General features: G+C 41.8%; 1 protein-coding gene across 1 annotated transcript in view; it reads right to left on the bottom strand.

The window, feature by feature from the left end:
* FGD5 (FYVE, RhoGEF and PH domain containing 5) overlaps positions 1-14,890 on the bottom strand; it is a gene marked incomplete at both ends in the record, with an annotated part of 84,028 nt that overhangs the window by 65,303 nt on the left and 3,835 nt on the right. The window contains one exon of the mRNA XM_084269536.1: positions 7,751-10,628. Coding sequence (XP_084125662.1) covers positions 7,751-10,628 — 2,878 coding nt within the window. The remainder of the gene's footprint in view (positions 1-7,750; positions 10,629-14,890) is intronic.

The following is a 14,890-nucleotide window of genomic DNA, read 5'->3' as shown; positions in this document are numbered from 1 at the left end:
CTGTGCAAGTGCCTCACCACCTGCACAGGGAAGAATTTCTTCCTAATATCTCATCTCAATCTACGCTCCTTTAGGTTTAAACCATTGCCTCTTGTCCTGTCACTCCACGCCCTTGTAAGCAGCCCCTCTCCAGCATTCTTGTAGGCCCCCTTCAGGTGTTGGAAGGCTGCTGTAAGGCCTTCCCAGAAACTGTCCTTCTGCAGGCTGAACCACCTCAACTGTCTCTGTCTTCATAGCAGAGGTGCTCCAGCAGGAGGAAACAGGAGAGTGATCATGGAGCTGCTGTAAGATTGGTACCTAAATCTGGACAATGTATGTCTCCTGTGGTATCAATATGACATTACCAGTACTGTCCAGAGACACTTGTCAGAGGTGCTTATTTGAAAAACTGTCAAAGAACATTTAATAGCTGTCATTCTGTCCTCCTTGTCTTGGAAAGTCAATTTCCCACCCCTCTAAGGCCAAACAATACAAGGTGAAGCATGTCTTGTACCCAGACCTGAGCAGCAAGGTGCTATCTCCTGCAGACTGCTCCCTGTCTCTGAGCAGCTGGAAGTCCCACATTAACCCCTATCACCTTCTAACTCCCTGAGGCAATTCATACAATACTACAGTAAACAGAAATAAAGACATGACTCATGTCAGAGCTGGCTGTGGCTATTGTCAAGAATTTCAATAGGCTGTGCACAGCCTGAAGTCCAGAGTGTGTGCAATGAACTTACAAAACTTTCTTTCAGGTTTATGCTGCAAAATGCAACGAATGCTAAAAGCTGCTGAGATTTTATTTTCCATCATGTTCACCAGATCACAAGTGAAAATGTCTCTTTCCCTTGCCTCTAGGCTCAAACCCTGACCCCCCTTCCCTTTGTTACATCATTGTTATGGGATTTTCTCCCCTCTACTGTCAGCAGAATTCCATATAATAGACCCATACAGGTCATTAAGGGACCTGAGCCCCATTAGGAGACCCCTTCTGTGCTACCTCCATAATTAACATTATCACCAGCCCTGGGAAGCACTTGACCTATAAAGAAGAAATTATCTCTTGCAAAGCTTCTTGTCAGTGGGTGCATGTTAGTTTAGTGCAGGCACAGATCAGGGACTTATGGGGCTGAGTCAGCAGCTAGGATTTGTTTCTCTGAGAAAGCAGAAAGAGGAAAGGATGGGAACACCTTTCCCAAAACAACTACCAGAAATCTAGTCTGAATCTGATGTTGGAAAGGTTTTTGGCTCCTTTCCCCAGAGTTAACATCCCAGAATGGGACAGAAAACAGAACATGCGACAACTACTGAGGAAAGCAGCATGGTCAACTGAAGAGGGCATATCTACCTGCTTTCTCACTGAAGACACTGAAAAGTCCTTACTCAGTCAAGGACCTTTCGTCAGATCACTGTATCTGGCTATTTTGCCTCTTACCATTTGCCTTCCTGAAATCAGGTCACAAATTGGGACTTCCCTTTCCAATGCAATATAAACCCCAAGATGGTTTTTGCATTTGGCAAGATGCATTCACTGAAACCTGTCTAAAAGCTTGATTCCATGCTAAAGAGTTGCACACAATGTTCCTGACAGAACCACAGGCAAAATCTCCACAACAGCATCAGCTCCACTGATGGTCCAAAACCCAGCTGGAGGGCCAAGCTCAGCCACTCATCACTGCATATAACATAGCAGGGAATTAGCATCTCTGTGTTCATGTTTTAATGACAAAAGCTTTGCTACATAATTCAGCCATAGGCACTGGATGGCATGGACACAAATTGATTCTCCAGCATGCAGATTATCTCTTTTACTCTGTGCACTACTCCTTTCTCACCCATTGTCTTATGCAGGCTTTTACAAACACACCTATCTGATTACAGCACACGGGGCCAGTGATCACTAGAGGCAGTGGTCACTAGAGGAAGGTTTTGCCTACTTACCCTCTTATTAAAGGGTAAAAGTCTTTTAAGGAAAAAAAATGGTAGCAACATTTGTTATAAAAAAGGAAAAGTGTTTTTTGCTTACAAGCAATAGAAATTCACAGGGCCAGACTCTAATCTCAGCCACCTTCTGCAATATCCTTCAAAGCCTTTGTTGATTGTCTCATTAATATTTGAATGAAAGGGATCTCTAACCCTAATTGTGAAGACACTTCCTAAAGCTTTTCAATATAACTTACAGAAATCTTTCCAACTCTCATGCTCTTGGAATGAGTTTAGGTGTGTGAATTTACAGTAGCAGTAAACTAGGCCACCCTTTTAGAAACAGTTCTGGTTTCTTTTGTAAAGGGAGAACAGAGTCGTTTTAGGAACCCCAGTTATAGCTACGATTTCTTGAATGATAGATGGAATGCGTGAACCTCACCTTCAAAGATACGTATCTTCAGAGCTGCTTGGAAATGAGGAAAGTATACAGAGGCCGATCTATGGCAGGCACCTGAAGGCAGACATTCTTACAGGCGTCAGTGGTATCACACTTGGGGATCAACTCTGTGGTGCAGGTGTTATTTGACCTACTTTGGAAGTTAAATTAAATCCTTTCAAACTTCTTTAAAAATTGAAACAAAAAGAAAATGGAAGAAAGTGGGGGAAAGAAACTGATGAAGAAAGTCTGATTTCTTAAACTGTTTTAAAGAAACAAAGAGGTGTCGTCTGCAGCTTCCCCCTGCTTTAATGAGTGCGGTTGCAGGCAGGTTTAACTCAGCTCATTCTGGTCGACTTTATAGAATAACAGTCCTAAACATTTGCTTCTGTCCTTGTATGTATCAGACTTTCAGGTTATGCTTCTGTAGTGCTCAGAGCATTAACCAACAGCCTTGAAGGTTAATTGGCACCCTTCCTGACCCTCGGTTCAGCGAGTACTTGTCTGATTTTTAAATATGGTAGGGATGCAAATAAAGAGCAGATCTGAATTCCACATGAGCCTTTGATAAAGAGCTGATGGGTTATTTCAGTAGTTATTCTCAAATCATATCAGGTACATTTATTAACCTTATGAGAGTTTCTCCCCAAATAAACATATCTTTGCCTGTTTGCCCCTCTGTCCTTCACTACAGTACCTGAGCATCTCTGATATGCTGCCACTTTGACAAACCTGGCAGTATCACTATATCATGTTTTCTAAGAACCTTTTTATTTGGAAACTCACTCCTCTTGTATGTAAATAAAAGCACCATGAATTTCCTTGATGTTATATAAATTACACTGATTCACAATTATAACAAAAGATATAAATATTCCTGGGGCTTGGCTTTTTTAACATATTTTAAGAATGACAATGTTTCTTGGTCATTACTATTTTGGTGTGTGAACTATTTATAGTAAAGCTTCCATTACCTAATTATCTCTAGACTTGCACCTTATCCTTCATGTGCTGTGCTTAGATACCACACTGTGCCTTTTTAAGAGTTGGTGATTTCATCTTAAATAACCTATGTGCTTCTCATTTGAAGTGGCAGAGAGAGCCAGTAATAGGACATCTTGATTTTATTGGTTAAAAACATGTGCTCTGTTGGAGGAAATTCACTCTAGTGGTTCGCACTTCACCTGTAGGTCTGATAAGCATGTTATCCAGACCACTTTAAGGCAGAGAATTTATGTTCTAAGATGTTTATTATGCACAACTTTTATTAAGCTTTTTTGTGTGTGCTGTAGAAGGGTAGGGAATAGGCAGTCACACAGACTGTCCCTGGCTGCAGTCTTGGTGCTAATTGGTGAGTGAAGACTTGCAGGGATGAGAGAGGATATAGTCATTTAAGTGGTACATTCTGATAGAACATAAGTCGATGAATTCAGTGGTGAAGCAAGGTGACAGCTAAATGCTTTTTGGAAGGGGAAATAACTGCTCATCCACTGGATTTTTTCCCCTTTTAAAGGAGGGGGATTTGTATTCACTATGGCCCATCAACCACAGGTAGTGGTTCTATTGCTGTAGTCCTTGTGATCTTGGGCCTGACAAAAGCCCAGACTGACTGTGGTTATGCACAAGGAGGATTGCTTACAGAGCTTTCAAAGTAGCTGCTTACCTATGAGAGTAAGGTACAGGCATGAGACAGCAATTCTAGAGACTTGTTAAGAATTACCATGAGCCGTAGTGTAATTTCATATAGAGCACTTGAATCCCCATACTGGCCCCCAAGAATTCACTTGGAAGTCTGGGCAAGTCCTGCTGTTGGTTACGTACAATAATCAGACTGAGGTTCTTCTACTATGTATTGATGACCGTTTTCTGTAGAAGGATATAGGAAGGTACAAGTAACAGTAACATGAGCTTTTGGCTCACTTACAAATATTTAACATTGCACTGGGATCAGCTGTGGAACTGCAGGTATACTCTTATTCCTCACATGTCCCTCCCTTCTTCTCTGCATTTTGAGCATCTACCTGAAAGGAGGACTGAGACTTAGCAAGCCAGATAAGTCCAAATTATGGACTCTTAAGTGGAAACAAAAGGGGGAAATGAAATTCTGAAAACATCCAACTTATGCCATCTTCGTGACCTTATCTAAACCCTGATAAAAGACTCTCTACATCTCTCCTAAGAGCACTGGAAGTCATACTGTTGCAGACTGAAATCAATGTTTGAAGTATCTCTTTTCCATTCCCTTGATGTTTATCACACTACCATAGCACGGCTGATGCTCTGAAGCTGGGTTAGTGAAGCTGTTCCTTAAGAGATGCGCCAGAATACTTTAATTAAACTGACTTTCATCCCATGAAAGTTTAGCCAGTAACTCTGGTGAAATTGCTCTGACATACAGCTGTTGAAGGTCGAGGCAGTGATATATGTTACAGTGTACTGGCCCAGAGGCAGGCTGCAGCTTTTATCTGCTTTCACCCTGAACTGTTGGCTCGTTACTTTGCAGTGCAGCACTTCAGAGAAAAACTGTTAGAAACTGACTTCAAAAGCAATGAAAATTAAGTCTGATTCAGGCTATGGGGACTCAGGAAAGATCAGGGGATCCCATTATTTCTGCACTGTACAGAGGGCTAATGATGATCTATATTGTTATCCACCCAAATCAAAGTTTAATTATTGATGCCAGATACCTAAATTCAGGGGATACACTGCCCTTCTGGGGACAATATTCCCAGTTCTATTCTGGCAATTGTAATTCTAACTTAAGATATATTTCTAGAACACTTTTGCTATTGGACTTTTTCGATAAACGTGATTGCTTCTAATTAGAAATTATTGGTTTAAATCTACACCACATGCTCTTTTTAAGCAGGAAAATTAAACAGTGAATCTTCTCATCTGTCAATTTCTGTAAGCCCCCCTCCCACCCCACTTCTCCCCAATTACACACAGTAGTGGAGGTTCCTGTATTATTATAATCTTTCATAGCCCTCTCACATTCTGTTCTCTGAAATGTAATAAAAGGGTTGTAGTTGGCCATTCATCAAAACTGGAGCAATCCCATGAGGTATCAGCAGATGCTAAATACCAGTGCTCTGAGGGTGAATGCACTAAAAAGAAGTTCATGGGCTCAAGTCTCACATAATGCAAGGGTTTAATCCAACACACTTGTACTCTCAACTGGGTGAAAGAAGCCTTAGGATACAAGCAGGCTGGAGTTCAAAGTAATTTTTTATCCCTCTGTGGTTGTGGTACAGCTGTGTTTTATAGGTATTCATATTAGAAAGCTTTAATCCATTGGAGAGATACTTTAGACAGAATTACCTTAGCAGGAAATAAATCATCAATGCCCACACAACACGTGTGCATGTGTAAATAGATTCACGTACATGTACTTTTACGATTTGCTTTGCTTTAGAGTTAGACCAGACGTTGTTTCTACAAGTATATTATGCCACTGGATGTGTAACGCCCATACACATTTCATCAGAGCTTCTCAAGCATGTCTTTGTCCAAAACATCCGAACAAATACAGCAAACAGGAGCTATCTCAGCAGTGATGTATGTGTATTGCTGTCTGCCTGATGCTCTTCCCCTCCACCCCGGTTATCTTGATAATTGGGTTCTTAGGAGCCTAGCCTTAATTTTTCCCCCAACAGCAAAAACTGTATGCAGAACAAGCAGCAGACTGAAAAATGGTGTTCATGCCTTGACCTTGAGACTTCCTGAACCAGTTTGGATTGGCTCCCCCTTTGAAACAACAGGCTTCCACAGGAAGTTCATAAATGGGACCAAGTCACAGCAATTGACGTAGTTTTAATATTTTTAACTTGGTTCTTCAAGAACTAGCTAAAATGGGCGGTGTTTCATGGACACAAAGAACTGGCCAGCTTTTCCAGGAGCAAGCGTCAGTGTGCTGGGCGCAGTGCAAACTGTTGAAAGCAGCAGGACTAACGCCCTCAGACCTGCTAGCAGCACTCTGCTGAGCACTGCTCTGGAGATGTGGCTCTGTGTGTTGTGAAGCTGCACTGTACTAACCGTCCCCCAGCGTCAGCACTACCGGGGGTCCCAACACCATAGGCAGCCAACATCTCCTAAGAGCTAAACCACAGGACTGTGTCCCAGCCCCCTCAGCTTCAGGCACGTTTGGATCCACAGCTTAAGCATCTATCCGCATGGCATACTCAGCTTCCCCATGCCCACCAATTCTCACCTCTCACAGAAACACAAAGCACTGTACATCACTCTTGTTTTAGAAATGGTTTGCAAGACTCATACAGGGGTGTTAAAGAAAAGTTCTTTTACTCCACAAGTCTGAAATACTGGAAGAGGGATGTGTGAAATGCCCGTGGTTTTTCCATTCACAATGACAGGGGAGAAGACCAGAAAAATAAATGTCACAAAGAAACAGGAGCATTAAACCTTTAGAAGGAAAATGATGGATGAAAATGGAGATGAAACTTTGCTTTTAAGATTTTTATCTTTTTCACACGGCTCTATCAAAATGCAACTGCATTAAAGACATTCTTTTTCATTCATTTTCTTTGTACCTTGTTTTCTCATTACCCATTTAACATGAAATTAACAGAAAACACTCTGATTTATATCTCTGCACTCCACTGATGGCATGCTATAATCCCACAACAGATTCAAATTCAAATGTCTGTGTAACTATGGAAAGCATATTTTCTGTTTGCAAATAATCTAATGGAACAGGATGGATGATTGTTCTTAATGTTAGCAATGCATATGATTTCAGACAGAGTATTAAATTAAGTTGTAAATCAGCAGCTCTGTCAAAGGGCCACAATGATAGGCTTTAAACCAACTTTTAAAATTAATTGTCTAGTCTGATTACCTCATAATTTGGGATTTTCCCAGTCTATACTTAACTGATGTACTTTGAAAGATAAATTATATATATATATATATATATAGTTGCTTTGAGAAATTGACAGGAATGAAAAAATTAAGCAGGACCCCTTCCAGCAAACAGGCTGCCTTTTCATTCAGTCATGAAGCCAGAAACCTTTTTTACTGAAGAACAAAGCAAGCTTTCCCTGCCCCCCTCGCCACCAAGCCACAAAAATTAGATAAATTAGATTGGATAAACCAAATATTTTATAATATCCTTTGTTTTGTACCTCTAAGCCATAGGATCCAGATTCCCTGGACTTCCAAGTATACATTTACACAGTAAAGAGTTAATTTGGTGAGATTTGGGTTTGTTTCATTGGGTTTTTTCACTGATAAAAGCTTATCTTGCATTCTTCCAATCTTTCTTGTAAGCATTTCCTGCGAGGGGTATAAGCCAAGCAACCAGGCGAACCTGCCTACAATACCTAGCAGAGGAGGCCTTGCCTGTTTGGCCAAGGCTATCAGGTCTAACATAATAATTGATTACAGTACCTTTCTGTTTCCTGGTCTGTGGTTTGCTGCTTGTTCTCAAAGCCAGTGAAGCTGCTCATATCCACATAGCCGTCATTCTCGTTAGCAGCAGATAATGCCCTGCTGGGATCTTCAAAAAACTCAGTAAAAGTTCCTGCTCTGGTGGATCTTCGAGGTGGAATTTGTATGTTCTCATAGTCAGAGCTCATAGCAGGAATGTTCTCGTAGTCAGATGTGTCAGCATTGGGAAAAGAAATGGACCTAGGTTTAGTTAATGGGAGTGGCATGAAAGGAGGTCTGGACCGGTCCTCGAAGGACTCCACCCTTGACACACTCCTGCTGAAGGACTTTGGCGTTCCTTTTCTTTTACCATCCTTATAGAAAAGAACAGACGAGGGAGACTCAGATGCACGGAACTTCCCCACGTGTGATTTTAACTGAGGTGAGCTACTTAGGCTCCTCCTGTCCAGCTCCATCAGCCTCAGAGGCCCGTGATAGCTAGATTCTGATGAGGATCTTGAAGAGGAAACATTAACATCTACATGGACTTTACTTTCCGTTTTTTTCTTGAATTTTAGAGTAAGGAACCTCTTAAAGGAAGATTTCTTTTTCTTGGGATACTTATCAGGTGAGTCATTCTCTATCAAAAGTGAAGGGGAGCTTTTAGTGATTGGCTTTTTGGTGATGTAGGCAAGTTCAAAAGGAGGTGGTATATCAACAACTGAGGATGGAGTAGATAGGCCACTTGATGACAGGTGATTTCTCTGGGAAAAACTACCTGAGGAACCATTGACACAAGGCAAAGACAAGTTGTCTTCTGTCCTCTTTATTCTACCACCATCCAGTATGCAGCCATCACTTTCTCTGTAAACAGAGACAGGTGTCTCTCTCCCTTCAACAGAATAGGATCGAGGATATAAAATGAAACGTCTTGACTTGGTTGATAATGCTGTATTGGCTTCCATTGGTTTTCCTTCTACTGAAAATAAATTATTGCTTAAATCTTCCTTCCCAGAGTCACTGCAGGAACATGGTAAATCAGATTCAGGTCCAGTTTCTTCTGGAACTGTTTCTGGGACATAACCTGGCATTTTCCCAGAGAGTGACCGTGTTCTAGTGACAGTGCTTTTATGATCAGTGGGCAGCAAGTTTTTTTCCCCATCCATGCCCAATTCGCCCCTTTTACAGTGATCAGCTCCTAAATCAGTCTGCCTGTTGTGAGCAATTTCATTTTCTGCAGGAAGCACATACGGGTCATCCATAGAATCACTGCTTGTTTCTCTTTCCTCTGATTCTTCAGGCACAATGACCACTTCAGGGACCGCTAGTTTTTCATGCAAGACACGTTCTGTCTCACATTCTACATCAATTTTGCCATGTTTACAGACTTCTAACTCTTCCTCAAGTGGGACCTGTTGAGGTGGACTTGGGACACTTTTGCTGAGGCTCTTTGCTTCTACCTCATTGCCTTCAAGTTGCAGCTCATTTGACTTAGAGGTTTCCCCAGTACTTTCATTCTGCTCTTCAACAGTCACATCTTCCAGCTCTGGCTCCACATCTGGACTACTAGGTTGCATGGGTATTTCCTCACCACCTTCATTCTCACAAGGAGCAATTTGACAGCCGTTATCCATATTTTCTGCATTTGCTGTTACTTCTGCTTGCTCAGAGTCTTCACTTTCTTCACAGGCTACCTCTGATGTTTTCTCCCTACCTCTTCTCTCAGTGATCTGGCAGCCATCACTAGCATTTCCTGTGTTTGTATTATTGTGCTCATCTGGGTCTGCTTCCTCCTCTTCAGCTTCTGCTTGATGGATGGACTCTTCCAAGCCATCTGCAGCATTGAGTTCATCTTCACATGGTTTCAAGCCAAGAGCTGTTTCTTCACTCACCTCATCCAGGAGCATGTAAGTGCTTGAAGAGTCATCATCGTGTAACTCCCCTTCCATGTCCAAATCGAGCTCTGCATGTGTATTGTGGTGACCATCATGTGGTAGACATCCATCTCCCTTTTCTAAAACTTCAGGCAGTTCCCTCTCCTCTTGCCCTGCCTTCTCACAACCCAGGATTGATTCATCTGCCAGTAATGGCATTACAACGGTGTCTTTACAGAAATCACCCATTATTAGCTCCTCATCTCTATTCAAAGTGGTATCAGTATCACTCTCAGTCTTGTTACTATTGTCCTTAATCAGTTCCAAGTTGTCAGAAGTTTCTTCCTGGTTTTTTGTTTCAGTACAATCACCTACATCATCTTTATCCTCATCTATATCCTGGGAAGCGTCATTATTCCCATCAGGGGCATCTGAGGACTCCTCACAAAGTGCCTTCTGGTCACAGTCTCTGGTTGACTCTTCAGAATCTGGTTCCATTGGTTCAGCAATATCTGAAGAGTTATGGTGCTCATCTTTGGTGCCTTCTCGATTACTGGTATCCTCATCATTATCAATGCTATTTTCTTCCTCCTTTACCTCTTCTGGAGTTTCTGAGACTTCATTTTCCACAGAGAAATCTAGGTTCTGATCATGCTCATGTTCCAAGTCGCTACAGTCTTTGCTGGTTAGCTGAGCTCCAGGAACTACAATGTATTCATGATCTGTCTCAGGTTCTGGGCAATCAGCATTGCATTGGTTTCCTTCACACAGCTCTCCATCAAGACATTCCAGTTTCCCATTTGAACATTTATTTAAGTTATTGTTGGTGTAAACACTGGATTTGCCCTCAGTGTCAGCTGCAAATTTTGGCTTGGGAGCAATAGGTGGCTTGGGACCCCTAGACATAGAGTTCGTGTTATGAAGAATATCAGCCCTTGGCAGTGAAGGAGAAAATTTGGAGACAGCTACTGGAGAAAGATGACCGACAAGCTTTGGTTTTGGTGCTAGTGGTGGCTTGGTGATTTCTGGAGAAAAGAGAGAAAAACCACATTAGTCATTTTGGTTTCTTACTCAAGCGAGCAAATACACCCTACAGGAGACTTTATCTTATACCAGATAGAAGAGAGAACCAAAGGAGTACAGCGTAGGCACTGTGCTTCCATGTGGCACTGTAGCCATTCCAGGGAATGCAGTTTAAGGTCAAAACTGAACTGCACTAGATGCAGCCCAAGCACACTTGGGGAGGGGAAGATGCACGGCTACCATGCCAAGGGTATAGCACACACAGCCAGCCACAGATGAGTAACACCTCCCATTAGTACCGTACTAAGGACATTACAGACCTTTGATTCTGCCCCAGCAATCTGTTTGGCCTAAAATTAAGTATGAACCCTGTTTCAGTGATGCTGAAGTGTTTCACTGCAATGGGCATGCGTTTCAGCCACTGTCCTGTTCTTGGAACACAGTGCAAACACTTTGTAGCAATAACTCTAATTTCAATACATAGTGTGCAGAATTTCAGTATTGAACAGAATTAGTCTGACCAACAGATGAAGGATTAACTGGACCCAGTCAAACCGAAGGGAACACTGTGCCCAGGCACACGTCTTCCCATCTCCCACTACCATGGAAACAAAATACTGAGTTACATTTTGTTTGTCAAACAACATAATCATGATGGATAAGGTGGTTTGCTAAAAGCTTGGCTAAGAGTTTATATTGATTGTGCAGCTGAGCTACAATGCACTGAATGAAATACTTCAACCGAAAACATGATGAGAGTCACTGGTTTAAACTCAAGTTGAGTTTCCAGTGCACAGCTTCTTCAGCCCTTTCCTTAGTCGAAAGTTCATCCATCCTCCTGTAAATACCAAGACCCCTTGCAGGTACAATTTTCTCAAAACATCAAAATATATTTTAAAAAAGTGAATTACCTTGCAAAACAAGGGAGTCTAAATTTAATTTCTAGTGGAACTGCTGACACACATGCAGGGAAATTCAACTAGATTGGCAAAGAAGCTAGATTGAAGCTAGATGAATAAAGTCATATATGACTGTTTTACTCATGGTACATTTTACATGCCATAGCCATTTCCAGCTGTCTTGGCCCTGAAATTACTCTTATTTCAATAATTAAATGAAATGCTGAAAGACTACATAAATAGGCAATAATAGGGATCCTCCCTCATGTGATTTTACATGAGATGAAGTATGTGAGGTGAAGAAGCCAGTGCACCAAATGTTTACAGATGTGTAGCTACTGTGCTGCAATATTTTGAGTATTTTGGAACACAGAGTTTCAACATGGGAAGTTAAGATGATTGAAATTCAGCGGGGGATAAAGTAATAGTGAATGCAAAGTCCTTAAAAATTATTCTCTGATTGTTCTGATACTTTATGTCACCATAATTTTCTTATTGTTATCTTAGTCCAACTGGAGTAATTTGTACTGAACTAATATCAACATCTTTGTTTGGTCAGACTCTAGGAGATATGAGGCTGTTCTTTCTGCTCTTAATCTTGCTGAAATTTCTTCCAGTACTCAGAAGGATGCTGACAATTTGGTATTCTGATGTAGTCAGAAAACAGTCTTTCTAGAATTATGAGACACCAGAGAGATTTCATCTCAGTTGAAAACGGAGTCAGTGAGCTCAGCCCAGGAGTGAAAAGTCTAATCTAATCAGGCACCTTATTGCATAAACTGATTAAGAATTATTCTGTATCTGGGGTTTTATCTGATCCAGCTTCATGTGTGTGAGGCTTAAAACAACCTGTGAAAAACAAGGGAGAGAGTAGAGTCTCCTGTACTGCATGTAATGTGTACTCTTGTTTCATAGTATGCACTGCTGCTTTGAGCTATGGGGCATCTGTCTAATTATTGAAATCACAGAATGGGTAATTAACGTTTCCCTTCAGATGATTTTGGAAATGTTATGTGCCAAACACGTCATTGTTGCTAAAGTACCATTGCTTCTGTTGCAGCCAGCAGCAAGTTTGCAGCAGTTGAAGGCTGCAGAGTGCTGAAAACAGTTAAATGGGGAGGGAGTAGAAGTGGGTTGAGTGCCTTCTAAGACTGGCTCCCCAGACAGATCTACCTATTGCATCTTTAAATCAGTTACTGCAATGACTGAATATCCTAAACTAGCTTTTGGGTAGTAAAATGCATGAAATTTTATTAGCTAAAACTGAGTCCTTACACCTTTCCCACATACACTTAAAAAGTATCTTAAATGCAGTTATCCACTGTCTCTCCAGTGATCATTTTCTACAGCTAAAGGAATCAAGTCATTTTGAGCTTTTGCTTCTGCTACCTTCAGTAATATTGCTAGTGGAAGAGAACTGACATCAACGGACCCCGGTCACAGTACGGTAATAGTAGGTAGGCATTGTGATGTCCTACGTTACCCACGTGTGCCAGCTACTGGTCACTACTGATTCCATCCATAGTTCTCTCCTCACTGCTCTGTGCATTGATCTTGCCTTTCACCAGGCTCCTTAAGCTTTTGGTTTTTTCTGGGGCGTGGGGTGTGGAGGGCATGGCAGGAGGAGTACAAGGTTGTTTGGGGTTTTTTAAATAACCCAAACAATTACAGAAAAGAAAGAACCACTGTTTGCCTTTTATCAGGGCAACATTCTGCTTCAATTTCTGCTTCCTTTGCTGTCTGAGGCACTTGAAAGTTTCTGGCTGTAACCTCTAAATGCAGGCAGAACAACACTGCGCCATAAAGAATGTGTATGTTCACAAATAATTTTGCATGTTTATTTTAGGATGTGTTTTATGTTGGAGGGAGACACACCCACCTTGTGCTTAAAAGGAAACTCTTGGGGAATAGGAATTTCTTTAGCCTGCTCCTCCCCTTATTGTTCATGCTTCCTTGTACTGACAAGGACCGCTTCCTCTCCTTACCCACCTTCCTTCAGACAAACCTGTGGTTCAGCATGGTTTCATTCCTGCTGTGGCCCATGTGAAATCACACTCCTTCTCCCCCAAGTTTCTAAGCAGCCAACAGAGCCCAGCAGCGCTCCTGGAACAGCAACCAGCCCGAAGAGCCTTCACTGTTAAAGTGTTTCGTTGAAATGATGACTATTTAGTAGCGGGGTATTGGCTGAGACACTGCAGCTACTCACTTTCAAATGTCCTCTAGATTTAGGGATTAGCCTAGTATTTAATTAAGGTTTATAAGGGACCATATCTACCACCACCCCCAAACAAGCAGCCAGTTTTGGGGTGAAGACCTAATACGCTGAGGTTTCACAATTGCAGGGATATTTGTAGACACAACCCAGGCCTGCGGCCTTGGACGGTGGCCTAAGGAACGACTTAGCTCCACAGTGCAGATACTAGGACCAGCCTTGGCTGGTGCCCTAATCCAGTTCAGACAGCTCAAAGTGCCGAAAGTAGATTTTTCTGACCAATGCACTTCTGTGGACCTGTGTTTTCTTCATTAATTCTACTGAAGACCCATGTTGAAATGGGAGAGACATTGAGGGCAGAGGGTGGAGATGCACTGCATAATTCAGGGACCTGCAGAGCTCCTGGATGGAAGTGACAATGTAGGTGGAGGGACCAGTGGGATGGGACTGCACCAAACCTAGAATCCCCGTGGAAACCAATACACACAAATCCTGTCTGTCACTGCTTCTCTCCAGGAAGAGGGGACTGAAATCTGAAAATGGAAAGTGCCTGAGAAACAGGAGGTAGAGGGAGAATATCCAGACAAGGGCATCAGAAAATCTCATTCAGCTTTGGTCAGGAGCTGTGTAATTTCACTCAGCTACATCAGAAAGACATAGTTAAGACAAAGTAAAAAAGTTAAAGCAAGCTAAAAAGACAAAACTTGTCTTCTAGAAGGCTTTGATCCACAGTCCACAAAAGGTGGACTATATACCTTATAATTATCATCCTTATCTTATTCCTGCAGTGAATTGCTCATTTTAAAAGTAAAGCCCTTACTTCCATCTAGTGCTGTCTTCCTTCCATCTTTTGGATTTTTTTCTGAACCTTTTCTAATTTTCCAAGGGGCCCTATAAAAATCCTGGGGCAGACCTATGGAAAGAATTCCACTGATGATGCTGTCTACAAAGTTCCATACGTCCTTAGACACAGTTCTCAGTATTCTGCATTAGCTTGTTACTGTATCAGGTTGACTTGCTTGTCCTTTATGATCTCTAAATTGTTCCCAAGGCTGTGTTGCCTGTTCATTGTCTCTAAACCGATAGCTTTATAATATGCATTAAGTGTAATTTGTTTGAATGGATCCAACTTAACGACCCAGATCTGTTTGTA

The sequence above is a fragment of the Gallinula chloropus genome (genome assembly GCF_964237585.1).
Source record: "Gallinula chloropus genome assembly, chromosome: 12".
NCBI lineage: Eukaryota > Metazoa > Chordata > Aves > Gruiformes > Rallidae > Gallinula > Gallinula chloropus.
This window is presented reverse-complemented; position numbering and strand designations above follow the sequence as displayed.